Source organism: Colletotrichum navitas (genome assembly GCF_030913465.1).
Source record: "Colletotrichum navitas strain CBS 125086 chromosome Unknown LY79scaffold_17, whole genome shotgun sequence".
NCBI lineage: Eukaryota > Fungi > Ascomycota > Sordariomycetes > Glomerellales > Glomerellaceae > Colletotrichum > Colletotrichum navitas.
Window position 1 is genome coordinate 134,729 of NW_026850563.1, and position 13,717 is coordinate 148,445.

General features: G+C 55.3%; 5 protein-coding genes across 5 annotated transcripts; 1 reads left to right on the plus strand and 4 right to left on the minus strand.

The window, feature by feature from the left end:
- Positions 1 to 107: 107 nt before the first annotated feature.
- LY79DRAFT_511421 (protein phosphatase 2C) lies at positions 108 to 2,034 on the minus strand (the record flags this gene model as incomplete). Its single annotated transcript, XM_060554264.1, has 3 exons — positions 108 to 225; positions 289 to 1,290; positions 1,346 to 2,034. 3 exons carry the CDS (start codon positions 2,032 to 2,034, stop codon positions 108 to 110), a joined length of 1,809 nt encoding a protein of 602 aa, XP_060416074.1.
- A 1,108-nt stretch (positions 2,035 to 3,142) lies between these two features.
- On the minus strand, positions 3,143 to 6,751 carry LY79DRAFT_511430 (polymerase; the record flags this gene model as incomplete). The annotated part of the gene is made up of 1 exon (XM_060554267.1): positions 3,143 to 6,751. One exon carries the CDS (start codon positions 6,749 to 6,751, stop codon positions 3,143 to 3,145), a length of 3,609 nt encoding a protein of 1,202 aa, XP_060416075.1.
- Positions 6,752 to 7,864: 1,113 nt separating this feature from the next.
- LY79DRAFT_588799 (cysteine protease domain-containing protein) lies at positions 7,865 to 9,669 on the minus strand (the record flags this gene model as incomplete). Its single annotated transcript, XM_060560959.1, has 2 exons — positions 7,865 to 9,048; positions 9,105 to 9,669. The coding sequence occupies 2 exons, from the start codon at positions 9,667 to 9,669 to the stop codon at positions 7,865 to 7,867; spliced, it is 1,749 nt and encodes a 582-aa protein (XP_060416076.1).
- Positions 9,670 to 10,736: 1,067 nt separating this feature from the next.
- On the plus strand, positions 10,737 to 11,159 carry LY79DRAFT_511484 (DASH complex subunit Dad3; the record flags this gene model as incomplete). The annotated part of the gene is made up of 2 exons (XM_060554273.1): positions 10,737 to 10,844; positions 10,971 to 11,159. 2 exons carry the CDS (start codon positions 10,737 to 10,739, stop codon positions 11,157 to 11,159), a joined length of 297 nt encoding a protein of 98 aa, XP_060416077.1.
- A 291-nt stretch (positions 11,160 to 11,450) lies between these two features.
- On the minus strand, positions 11,451 to 12,988 carry LY79DRAFT_511438 (uncharacterized protein; the record flags this gene model as incomplete). Its single annotated transcript, XM_060554271.1, has 2 exons — positions 11,451 to 11,671; positions 11,740 to 12,988. The coding sequence occupies 2 exons, from the start codon at positions 12,986 to 12,988 to the stop codon at positions 11,451 to 11,453; spliced, it is 1,470 nt and encodes a 489-aa protein (XP_060416078.1).
- Positions 12,989 to 13,717: the final 729 nt, after the last annotated feature.

Consider the following 13,717-nt stretch of genomic DNA (forward strand, 5'->3'; position numbering starts at 1 on the left):
GTCAACAGTTTAGTACACGCCAATAAACACACGGGGGCTAACGCTGTCGCTCCAGAGAGCAATTGGCCAGTGATAGTCCCCCCAATACGAAAAGCGACAATGATATCCTAAAGCTTCGCCTTCGCGGGCTGCTGCTTCGACGGGGCCGTGGCCTCCTCGTTCAAATTGACCTGGCCCGTCCTCTCACCGTTGCCGAAGAAGATTACCTGCACCGTCAAGTCGTCCCTGTTTCGTTTCGTTTCAGCTTCGCGATTCATGTCAGTGGTTTCCGTCTGTGGCCTGACTCACCTGTATCGTCTCGAGAACGGAGACGGCAGAGTCAGCAGAGCCGAGACCTGCTCTTCATTCTTGCCACCGAGGGCGTTACGGACCAGGTGCGTGGCCACGTTCTTGTCCTTGACGACGAACCGCTCGGGGGCGTCGGGGGATATGCCCCACTGCTGCAGACGGATGGGCGTCTTTTGGCCGTCAGCGCTCTTGTCACTCGCCTGCTCGACGGGCAGGGTGGATTGCTTGGATCCAAAGAGCTTGGACCAGGTCGAGTCGAACTGCGAAGAGCTGCTGGTCTGGCTCTCAATCCATTTGCCGACGAGACCAACGACCTCTTCGTTGGTCAGCATCTCCCACAGGCCGTCGGTGGCCATGACCACAAAATCTCCATTCTCAGGCTCAATCTTGGTTGTCGTGACGACCGGCTCGGCCGTCACGTAGGGGGGTGTCTTGAGCAGAGGGGATGCGGAGCGGGCAAAGAAAGATTCCCGGAGTCTGTTAGTGATCTCACGGCTCCACTTGTAGCTCGCGTCGCCGAAGGCACGGGTCGGTTCCAACCCGCCGAGCACTCGGCCGTTGTGCACGACTCTGTCCTCGCCAGGGTGGAGCTTGCGCAGGCGGGCGGCCTCGTCAGGGTTGCCACCCGTCTGGTCGACCGATAGAGCGGTAGCAGTCCACTTGCCCGATGCCGATCGGCGGCCGAGGACAGCGCGCGAGTCGCCGGTACAGGCAACGCGCAGAAGCTTGGATCTGCTGTCGTAGAAAGACAGTAGGGCACAGGAGCCAGACAGGGCGGGGGCAAGAAGCTCCGCGGCCATAGTCTTAGAGCCGGCCTTAAGGACCCTCTCGACGCTCTGGTTAACAATCTCATCGTCCAGGCGAGTGAAGCCGGACTTGATAGCAGTATCGATGGCCTCAGCCGGCGGTGACAGATCGGCAGAGGACTGGTACGTGTTGTTGAGCTCCTTGGCAACGGAGGTGATCAGAGCCTGGCGCAGCTTTGCCGAGGTTGTCCAGCCGCTATTACGTGTTAGTTCGGGGTTTCAAGCAGGTTGACGTTCCAATAACAACTCACGCATGACCATCAAAAACGCCCCAGAACATCCAGTCGCTGCTGTTGCCCGTGACGCCGGCGGCCTTGTTGGGCACCTCGACAATCTTCTCGGCGTGGTCGTCCTCGATGGGGTCGTTACTGGGGAGCTGGACCAGGTCGTAACGCAGAACGCCCTGGCCTCTGTTGACGAGGAAGGACTGCTCCGTCTTGCGGAGCTTCTGGGTGACCTGCTCGGGGGTCAACATCTCGATGACCTTGCGGCCGTCGTCACTGGTGGTCTTGGAGATAGGACCCTCTCCGACGAAGGTTCCGGTGTGTAGCTGATCGGCGCCTACGACGAGGACAGCGCGGGTCGGGGCAGCATCACCGCCAGCGGTGGCGCCCGTGGTGAAGCTTCTTGACAAGCTTGGGGACTTGTCGAGACCGGTACCGTTGTACGAGTACCACGCGCCGTAGCCGACGAGGGTGGACACGAGAGCGACGGAGAAGCGGCGGATGTACATGGAGGACTTTAGCGGCTGGACAGCATGCTCAGGGTTGTTGCGAGGCTGGTTCGGGGAGGAGGATGAGTATCGTAGGCTGTGGCGGGTCGCGAAGGCAGAGGTGGTGGAGAGGCTATGTTCGAAGAGGCCCCGTCGGGTGTTGCGTGCGAAGCTACGAGCCGTACATCGGTAGTTAGTCCGCAAGGCCCTCACTGCTGCGCGATGCATTGGGGGCAGCGAGATGAGGGAAAGAGAATGCCGTTTGGACTGGAAGGCGGCCCGAGTCCAATGAGGGGTGCAGAGAGCGTCGTCGTGAGAGAGAGGAAGAGGGAGAGAGGGTTTAGGAGTGGAAAGCTGCAGCGTTGGTCCAGGGTCGGTGGAGTGGAAGGTAGGTAGGGTGGGTTGCGCCGAGACCAATGGTCGTGCCTCAGGCCTTGGACGGGGGCGTGGGGCCTAGTCTGGGGAAAGGGCTGGGCGCAGTTAGTTGATTGCAGTGCTGTGATCGCGTGTCAGTCGGAATGGATACTGTCGCGTCCCTAACTCGTGGTGACGGTCAACTATGTTTCGGGATCAAAGACGTGATATTAGTGTAGCTGTGACATAAAAGGGAGGCCGAGAGGGTTTAAGAGCTCGCCCACCTTCTCGTCAGGCAGCTCTTGGTATCGGCTCCGAGTCCCAGCATTGGAGCTGGAGGTCCTAATTTACTAGGTATCGGTAGGTACCTAGGCACCTAGGCAAGTATGTATGTACCCACAGGTTGCGAAGGCAAAGTTGATCATATCTTGCTGATTGGTCCCCAACCCATTGTTCCCACCATCCCGACGACCCAACCGAACCCCGGATCCTGCCCACTGAAAGTTGTTGGTTTGACTTGACTTGCAGATCCTAAGGTCCATGGCCTCCTACTCAGTAAGGAGGCGGACACTAAACGACAAATAAAACTCGCTGTAGCACATTGGCATCTACAATATGCATAGTTCGGGGCTCCTGGACGGCCGTCTATCTCGGGAGCCAATCCCAACAGTCTTAGAGGAGTCTTGTTGCCAACACCATCGCGTAAGATTAGTCAATGTAGCATCAAGCATACTAGATCCATGAGGTGTGTTGGATAAACTTGAATATCTGCTAACTCTACTATCAGGGCATCCGAGCTATCTCGCTATTTTCTCCTCCTGTCTCTGTCTCGTTCAAGCTTCTCTCATGGAGGATTCACGCGGCTTCCGACGCCGGCGACAACGGTACCAACTGTGACGCTTCCCTCGTCAACGAATGGGCGCCGTAAGTCGTTGAGTATTGAACCGGGAAAACACCCTCATCCGCATCCATGAACCCCTACTCACTGCGCATTCGCCGTCATGTCAAGATCAGGAGGAATCTGCCAGCCGTGGGCGGCAGCCGCGCGCTTGTACGCGTCGATGGCCTCGTTAACACCGTAGTCGCATGATCTACCAGTGGTTTTAGTCATCAGTCGTGCCGGAAAAGGCTCGAGGTTGCACATCGCCATGTGCACCTGTAGGAGAACGCTTTCCATGCTGCTGGCGGGGCTCCAGCCGCTGTTGGTCAGGAGCTCCATGCACATGGCACCGCCAGCCGTGACATGTCCGCCGCCTCTCTGTGAGAAGGGAAGGAAGCGAGGACGAACGACACGGACAAACGGCGGGGATAGTGGAAATTGACGGCCAAAGCGGATCTCGAGAACAACGCTGGACACACCGTGGCGTTTCATGTCCTGTGCAAGAGGAAGCGACTTCTCGAAGCTGTGCAGCTCAACGATCCACTGAAACATGTTTGTGATGTTGTCGAAATCGATGTACCAGCCGAGCTGGTGCAGAGGCGTACTGGCCTGCAACCTCTGCAACTTGCTCAGCTCCTTACCAAGGAATTTCCTTCCTTGGTCCGAGGCCCAGTCAGGAAGAGGGAGTTGAGGCAGTGAACCATACTCAACACTACCCGGAACGAAGTCCATCTTGTCGGGGTCGGAACCTTTGACAAACATGTTACGATCTTCTACGTCTTGGCTCTCCCGGGGTCCCATCAGATCAAAATCGTCCGGCTCGTCATCAAGGCCTCTATCTGAACCGTCGGCCACAAGAATCGGATGAGACGAAGACCCGTCATAAGGCGCCGGTTTTTGACGCCATGTAGGAAGTGCAGCTACTGGGATTTTCACGGAACCGTTAGTCAACCCTTTGATTTGACGAGAAGGATCCTGAGAGATGTATTCGGGCTCCAGAGCAGAAACAGCCTTCGGTGTAGAAGCGGCCTTCTGATCCTGTGGAGGCTCTGTCTGTATCCGTTGGGCCAAGAGGTAGCGGCACTGGATCCAATCCACTTGGCCAACCACATAGTATGGATGAGTGGACGTGAATTGAGCCGGACGGTTGATAATCTCGCAAAGGCTGACAGCGGCATGCAGCTTCAGCTCAGATCCAATCCAGGATGATGTACCAGCCCTGCTGTATCCTTGGCTCGTCGAGAAGTCGCGGGCGAAGTACACGCCGTGGCCGAAAGCACGACCGTTGAGGGTATCCTTGAAGTCCAGGCCACTCCTGATGATACTGTGCCAGTTTCCAAGCTGGCTGCCGTGCCAGGCGAAAAGCGTGGGGTAAGGATGTTTCCCCTGCTTTTCCAACTCCTCCTTGAAACGATGCTCCTTTTCGGGAGATCCTTGTGCAAAGCGGAACTGCATCCAGTCGTCGGTCATGCCAACCAAGCGCTCGTTTTGTCGATTCTCAGTCGCTGAGATGCCGCCGATGTCGAGGTCCGTTGGTTGGTCAATCTGTACGATGAACGAACGATTTGAGGCAACGATCCATCGGAGTAACGCAAGAGCGGATCTGGAGATCGTGTTGCATTCGCTCAACAAAGACCCCTGGTGGCTCCTGAGATAATCTCGCAAAGTTCTAATTGGAGGAATTGTCTGCACGAGAAGCATCAGAGCCTCACGTTGATAGGCTGGTTCGAGGTCGTCGATGTCATGTTCGTAAAGAAACAATTCAGCGTCACCAATTTGGTCATCGATCTGTCCCTCAGGCTTGCAGTCAGCCTCTCCAGCTGATGGCGAGGAATCTTTCGATCCGCTCCCGAAGGGGTCTGCCGTCGTGGTGCTTGGCTGTCTGTCCGTAGACACGATGCAATCGAATTCAACCACCCTGCCACCGCTGTTGCCATCGCCGTTAAGGGTGGTGTCAATATTCTTGATGCGGCAGTGATGAACATTGGCCTTGCTCCCATGAACGCCCACCATTGCAGGCTTGACCAGAATAATCATATCCCCAGGCTTCAGCACTATGGTTTGTGTGTTGTCGAGGTTGAGTTTGCCGGCCGAAATCTGAGCTGTCACAGGAATAGCAGGGTTGATTTGCCGACGCACTGAAGGCTCTCCGAGCTGGTATGCACCGGTAGCAGCCCACGATCTGGCTATATTGGGTTGAGTCGAGGGGTGGTTCATCAAAGGTACTTTGATAGCCAGGCCTTCCGGCCATTCACGGATCCGAGATGCCTGCAAAGCGGCAGCGCAGAAGCTGACCAGAAGGTCAACCACATAAGGACGAGCAATGATATCATGCTCGATGCTGGGACCCAATCCTAGTGCCATGAACTGAAAGAGACAAAGGGGCTCGCTGCACACGTATGGCTTCAGGGCAGCAAAGCCCGAGTCAGTCTTCTGATGACAGACAAGGCAGTATTGGGTGCTTTTGACGAAGTAACGCAAGGCGAACTGCATAGCAATCAGAGGCGCGCTGAGTTCCTTTTGTGGGAGGGGGCCTGCGGTCTTGGGGTTGTGCATCACGTAGTCCTTGTTGAGAAGACCACGAGCTGTCGTCGACACTTGCGCTTCAGCATTGTCAGCACCAGAGGGCGTGTTGTACAGTTTTGGTCTGGAATCGCGTAGGTGTGCGTCTCTGGTTAGCTTCCGTAGCAGGTCTGTAGCGCCGTCCCAAGACACGATGTGGGACAAACGAATCTTTAGCAGCGTTGCGAGCTGCTGGTTCATGAAAGTGTCGATCGAGTTTGAAATAGGCATGGAGCAGAAAGCTGCTTCCTGGACCTTTTCGGTCGTCATGACTTTTTTTGCTAAGCTTCCTTGTGCATTGTTGAATCTTGGGTTAAGCGCAGTGAGAGCTGAGCTGAGAGTGGGCTTGAAGCGGGCGCACTTTCCGAATCGGAATTGCATGGTAGCCGGATGACCAGGCGCAAGATCTATAAATGTCTCCACGCAAGGATATCTATAATCGTACTTGCATAGAAGCACGATATAGTCTGAGGAGTTCACCTCCCAGGCCTCGAGAGTATCCTCGTTGAGACCGAGATGAGTAACGGGAAGGGAAAGGGCAAAGATGCAGCTTTCGTCCTGTTCCGTGAGATTTGCCAGCAATGAAATCTTGAAGCCGGCCTCCTTGGCTTTGCGAAGGTCTTCAATCAGACGGCCGGTGACTTTGGGCCGCTCTTGCTGGGCATTGGTCGATGTCGGGAGCGAGGGGGAGGTGGAGCCAAGTCCGAAGATCAAGTCATCTTCATAGTCGTACTCATCGTCTTCATCGGCCACCTCGGTTTCTAGGTCTTCGTCCAGGTCGACGTCGGTCATCTCGACGTCGGAGCTGTCGCTATTCTCTGACGCGAGATCTTTGACCAATCTTCTCGAGATGAGATGCAGTGTGTCGAGAATGGATTTGTTCTGACTTAAGCTGGGAAGATCATCGAGGAGCTCAGAGACAACTCTGGGAATTAACTCGGCATCGGTGTAAGCCAAGAAACCGGAACCTTGCGGGTATTCATCCACGTTCAAAGCGACCAGACGGATAACAAGAGGCGAGGCCAGAGAATCACCTGAGAAGACGAACTGGACTTGGCCATCATCTTCTCCCTTCGCGAGGCCTGAGATATGCTGAACGACTTGCTGGGAGGCTGCATCCAAGTCTCTGTTAAACTTGCCCCGGGTCATGGTGAACTGTTGACAATGTTGTATGGTTCTGAAAGCCAACTCAGCTTGCGGCGCTTGTCCGGCCTATAAGGAATGTTTAGCAGAGGTTTTTATGACAACCGTTGATGCTGGAAGCAGCCCAATGCGCTCAGAATGGACCAGATGTGAAGGCAGCGAGCGAGACTCAATTGATGACTTGATGGGACAAAAGCTCGAGTGCGTTTCCCGAAACAAATTGCCCGACCCTTCTATCATCTGAAAGACGAGATGTGTTTGAGACGAAGAAAAAAAAAAAAACCAGAACTGATTGTCGAGCTTTGTATTATCTGAAAGACAAGGTGTATTCGAGAAAAAAATACGGGATTGGTTGGTCACCAACGTAAGTGAAGTGGAAGGAGGCAACAAGGGGGGCAAGTTGCAGGTGCTTCCTTCCCGTCTAGTTTACTGAGAAAACCCGGCCCAACAACCTTTTGGTGTTCTCTGGTAGACTTGAATGGGTAAAAGTCCGGCCCATGAATTCTACAAACTCAAGGTGAAATGGATCTTTGCTTCCGCGGACTCATTCACCTCAACACTGGAAAGTAGGCGACCGAGGACGCTGTGAGGAGGCGCTTTTGGGAGGCTAAGCTGCAACCCGGCTGATTTTTCTCTCCGCATGGCTGTCGACGAGTGGTACCTACTTTTCTACCCTCATGATTCGCCTCCCACCTGTTGGTAAGGCCAGGCTGCAGTCGACTACTGCCTGTCCCCCCCCCGACCACACTGTTACCGACCGATCTATCTCCAATGAACAACGGTCGTACCCTGTCGCCAAGGTGTTGTTAGCGGAGTCTGATTGGATACGTGTAGCAAACACAATCTCTTTGTTTGTCTAGCATTGTTCATGGATGAGGAACGGTGGCTGGATGCTCTCTCAGAGACCTGAGAAATGACCGGTCTCATCAATTGCGACGATGTATACGCTTTGTCCCGGATGTCGTCGCACCTGGGCCCGGCCTTATGCCGGTCTGCATGGCCAGGGTATTCAGACCTCCAGACGTCAGCTTCCCTTCTCTTCTTCACCAGAACACCTTCCGCTGCACTCACCATCGTTTGGTCCTTACTACCTCGTATTGGAAAACCCGCAGATACTACCTAAACCGCCTTCATCCGGAAACCTTCACCGTACGGACTCAGCTGCATTGGCTTGCTGCCCATCCACCGATAATATCCGACGACCTTCTTCACCGCGCCGCCCCAGCCAAGCTGCCTCCTCTGCCATGCCTTGGGCTGCGACCCGTCCGTGTACTGTTGAACAAGCATTGTAGGGTTCACGGCCGAGTCGGCCATGACCTCCATTTCGTTCATGCCAGGCTCGGGCCCGTCGACCAACATCTGGGCGGTCAATCGCGACGGCCAGCGAGTCCCGGATGTCGCTATGGACATAGGTGCGACACCAGTGCCATCATGTGTCCTACCGGACGTGATGATTGATTCGACTTTGTTGGCAGCTGTCACTTCGAAGTAGACCTGGAGACATCGCAGTTGGTCCAAGTAGATGATAGACAGGCAAAGCATGGCAGCACCAACGGAAGCCACCCAAAACACCCAGAAGTGCGGCGAGTTAGGCGAATACTCATCGTTCATGGAAAGAATGGCCGATACTACGGTGAACGGGAGTATGATGCCCCCTAAGTAGGTGACACGATCAAGCGCCCGCTGATTAGCTTCCTTCCCATCTAACCAACGGCTGCTGTCGTCTAGATTCGGCTGGTTGTTCTGCTCGGGAAGATTCATGTCTCGCGTCTGCAATGCTGCCGTCGTCGGTTGTGTGCGCAGCCACCCAGGCGTTTGCGGAACCGTCGAAGTTCCGAGCCCCGAGATAGCCACGCGGCGCTGTAATCGCTCGAGCAGGCTGCGCCAATCCGTTTGCCGTACGCCACCGGTTGTTGGCTGCGACCCTTGGACGTAGGCCGAGTCCAGGTTTTGCTCCAGAGACCCTGTTGCTTGCCAGTACAGAGATGAGTCTTGCAAAGAACCTGGCTGAGAGTACGGCGGCAGAGTCTCGAAGAAGTCCTGCCATTTGTCATAGACTGCTTCATGGAGGATGTCGGGTAGGCTTTGCCTAGCAACATTCGATTGCCGGAACGTTCGCAAGAGGCTGTCTTCAAGCCCCGGAAGTTCGTCCCCTTCTGCAATAAGGACATTCCACACGGAAGTGCCGTCCATTTGTGATTCGTCGATCTTTGTCTGCCACGAGCGGGTGACTGAAAGCGGCCGCCGGGCCTTTCTGACTTGTGAAGAAGGATCATTCCATATGGGTCGATCGAGAAATAGTACTACAAGGGGCACATCAGCAGGATTAACATATGAGGGGGCCTTGGGGTGATCATACCATCGGCCTTGCTACTCATCCACAACGACACACGGCAGAACATGACCGCTTGTCCATCCTTTGTCATCATATGGAAGGGGGCTTCATCCATGACATCTACTAGATCCGATGGCCTTGCTGACGGCTTGTATCCAGGATCCGGCCCAAACCCCCCCCTGGCTGTCTTGATAAGTTCTGGGTATTCGAAGGATATGAAGCTCGTGTCGTCATCCTGCCTCGAAGATCGATGCGGCCGCCGCCCCGCATGTGCTTCGAGGAAACCAGGACTGACGCCCAATGAGTCCCTCAGAACCTGAACCAGGTCCAACGGAAGCCCTTGAACGATCGTGAGTCGCCTCCGACCCACCGCTTCTCTCAAAAGGTCGTCGGCATGATTGAGGAGCCGCTGCTTGCAGCTATTGTTTTCCCAGTCAAGAACGTACGCAGAAGAGCCAGATTCGGGAAACTTGCTCATCAGCGAGGACCTGCGTACAAGCAGCGCCGGCGTGTTGGACCGCTTCGCATGGTCGGGCGAGTCGCTAGCCGTCAGGGGTGGTGATTGCTCAAAGTTTTTTGATCCAACCATTTTGCCCTTGAATAGGAATGAGTCTCTGATCGGTTGAAAGTCGCCTGATGTCGTCGTTCATCGGCTCCAACACCTCAATCGGCCCAGAACGCAGACAAACGAGATCGACCCTTTATGAATGAAATTGTTTTGCCCTACACTTGTCAGAGTAGTTGTCAAGTGACCTGAGCTAACATCAGGGATTGAGCTTATACCAAAGCTCTTAGCCCCGTCTAGTTCGACTCGAGTCTAAGGAGTAGGTATCGGTCCGCCGTAGCAGCACCATGGCCGAACTGTCGCGAAATGGTGGGTTGATTTTCTTATGCTCTAGTTTAGTTCTGGAGCTGTTCGGAAATAACAAGCTTGCCACGTCAACCCATCCCACGACTTTCAGGATATGAATGTGAGAGCCCTTAGGTGACCTTGTGACCTATACGGCACCGTTGAACCCCTGCAGTGACCTACAGGAATTCTCGGGGGTTAATGCCGTTTCTTCCATCAGAAACAATCAGAAACGCAGTCAGCGTGTGAAGCCTGGCTGGTTAGATTACCATGCGAATGCCCTATTATCGGCACTCGCTAGAGTCCGTGAGTAAGCACCGCGGCGTAAAAGACTAGCCATATAGGTACTTTCTGCGGACCTTCCTAGGCCCCAAATCTTGTCTCCTGACTCAGACTGGTCGATGGTAGATTGTGACTGTACAAAGCATGCACAGACGTTGCTGGCGTTGCTCTCCTTTACTGCTTCAGGATGTCTGGAAGGAAGGAGGTCTGGACGGACGTTGGGGTAAATTGATATGGAGTCTAGGTGGCATCGGTGATGTCCTGGCGGCGCACGAGCCGCTTCGATACCCAAGACCATTGGGACCTCACCGAAGTGCTTACTGAGGAGAGCTTGGCTGCCTTTTTTTTCTTTTTTTCTTTCACTCCGGCGGGGTTCATGCAACAACGCGTCCCACCGCGCCTCACCGAAAAGGACCTCCGCCTGCACGACTCTACATGTAAACACCACACTAAATACCTTGCTCGCTGAACTAGCGTCGCGGAACAAAGCCCGACACACGATAGCACACGCGCACACCCACACAATGGAACAAGGACGAGAATCAGCATTGCTGCATTCGCAGCCGGAGCTGACGCCACTGGAGGCAGAAGTCCTGGAGGAGTACGAGAAGCTTGCGGACAACATGAAGAAGGTTCGTTGCGTGGCCGACCTTGCCGACCTCGCCCAACCCCGAATCCCTTCCCCTGACCCCTCTCTCCATTTCGCCGAACCATCTCCTTGGCAGACAGTCGCTGACGCCGCTGAAAAACCTCCGCAGCTCGCTTCCACACTGGAAGATCTGAGCGGCTCCCCGAGCACCGAAATCCTCGACGGCCTGCGCGAGCTGGAGCGCAAAACAAGCCTGGTCTTCACGCTCCTTAAGGCCAGCGTGTACAGCATAGTGCTGCAGCAGGAGATTGACTGGGGCGACCGGGCAGAGAGCCAGGGTGACGAGCGGGACGAGTAAGGAACCGTGCTGGGTCGTGAAGGTTACCAAGCCGAGGTCAGGCTTGGGAAATCTACCACTGCCGCAAGCTGGGGCGAGATGAGAGAAGCGAGGAATGCACAGGCAGATGACGAGATCACGATTAGAGGAGATACCCCCCCTTACGAATTGCAAACATTGGCACAAACCACAAATATGCTGGTCTTTAAGCGCGGTTGCGCACGGCTTACGACCGGCAAGCTCGCATAGGAGGAAGTCTAGTGATTTGCGCTTTTTTGAACATTTACAGTGGTATACAAAGTGGTATACAGATTAATATACAGAGCCGCCGTAGTACACCTTCCTGACGTCGACCAGCTTCTTCCCGCGCCCGATGGCAATCTCCTCTGGGTCGGGTTGGTTCAGAAGGGCCTTGTAGACGGCGTAGACGGTGTTGTAAGGGTTTCTAGAACGGGGGATACTGGCGGCCAGGTCGTGAATTCCGGCGAGGCGGGCCATTTCATATATCCTGTGGGAGACGCGGAGTCCGAAACCTGAGAATATTCGCGTTAGTCTCATCCTCTGCGTAGTCGGGAAAAAGGAAGAAGAAGGGGTAGTATACCTGGGGGACGGGCGGCAAGCTTCACAACGGTTCCCGAGATCTTGGCCTCGACGTTGCCGTAGATGGTGCGGTTCTCGTACCGGCGGATAGGCTTCATGTTGCGAATCGCAAGAAGGGTGGCCGTCTCCGTGGCAATAGTGGCATCCGTTGACTTGGCCTCTCCCAGGCCCAGTCTGCCGTCGCCGTTGCCGGCCACGACGATGACGGAGTGACTGCGGATCTTGCCCAGACGGGTCTGGTTGGAGACAGTTCTGAGGACGATTCTATTGGTCAAGATAGAGAGGATGTCAGCCATCTTCATGCCGGTGACCTGTTTGAGCTTAATGTAGGTGCCTGTGGGGTCGAGGCCGTCGTCCTCAGGGTCCTCGGGGGGCTTGTAGAGGCCCTTGACACCTTCGACCTTGCCAAGTTCGGGAGACAGCGCCGTATTGCCGTCCTCGCCTTCAATGGCCTTCCACGAGTCCAGGCGGGAGGGGCGAAGGGGGTTCTGGTCGGTGGAGAGGGACTGTTCGAGCTCCTCGAAAAAGTGCTTGTCGATCAACTCCATCCAGTTGTCGCCTGCAATCTCCGACTCGGCGGGCGCCCTCGGCTTCTTGCTTCCCAAGACATCGGCGTCTTGGTCAACCAGGAACTTCCTGCGCAACTCGGGGTTCGTCTCCAGCTCCTTCAGCTCCTCCTCCGTGAAGTCGAGCTTGTCCGGGTTCGTCTTCTTGACCTTGCGCAGCGCCCTAGCAAAGGCCTGGCCCATGGTGTCCTTTAACTGGGTATCAACCCGGTCTGCCATCTTCTCGATGTAGTCGTCGACCCACTCTCTCCTTGGGAGCCACTTCACTTCTTTAGATTGCAGAGTCTTCTGAGGTTTCGCGTCGATAATCGGCCGGATCGTCGCAAAATCCTCGATATAAGGCTGCTTGTAGGGGTCCGTCCGTAACCGACCCTGGATCACCAGGTCTTTCGGGTCAATGGCCGCCTCGGCCGCCTCGAGAGCCTCCCACTGCTCAGGAGTGTACTTCTGCTTCAGAGCTGCCTTCTCCTCCTCTGTGTAATCGGGGAACTGGCGCTTCGCATACGACTCAATTTTATCGGGGGTCGTCAGTCCCATTTTTTCGGCGGTGACATTGTTAAATCGTGACCGCCTCCGCCCCGACCGGCTAACGGAGCTGTGGAATAGACGGCAGGGCAGGGCCGGTGTGCTCGAGACGGAGACACATCTCGACAAGACGCTCCGGGCCGGGCGTACCGAGTTCATCGCTGCAGGAGAGAATGGCGACGTCTCTGCGCCAGTTCGTTACCGGCAGCAAAGGGTGTGATGGTCGCCTTGGGGTGTTTGTAGTCGCGTGATGGGCTCTTGGGTTGAGCTCAGGATCACGCCAGCTGGTCGACAATTTTTTTTTTGGAAAGCTCAATTCGATCAGCGTACTCCGTACATCGTTCACATTGCCTTAGGCCGAATCACGCCACATCATTGGTCGACAGCATCCGGCTTTCTGCCGCTCGTGGCCCGTGCAGACTTGGACGGATGGCACTGAGATGTTCCCATAGTCACATGACCTCGGTGGGCGAGACCCTCTGAGACGATAAGACACCATTCTGGACAGTGGCTCAGGGGCTAACTTATAAGATCTTGGCGAAAAGTACCATGCTCGCGCTATCCTCCAGTTCGAGGCGTATCAATCCAAAGCCGCGGGTGCTGGACCCGGCGATAATCATGTTTTTCTAGCCAGCATCACCACGCATGCGCAGCCACGTTGGCTCAAAGCTCCTTCAGATCGCAGCACTCAATCCAAGGCCTGCAAGCAGACGCCGACAAGGCCTTTTCCTTGAGATGGACGGGCCCCCTTGCACTGTGCCGAAGTAACCGCTGCAGCTTGTCCCTGGGTAGCCAATCACTAGCCGCAGACATCAGTCGACTTTCTGCCGCAGGCCTGAAACGCATCGAAGGTCCCTTTCCCCCTCCCCTGGCCGCCTCCCACGCATT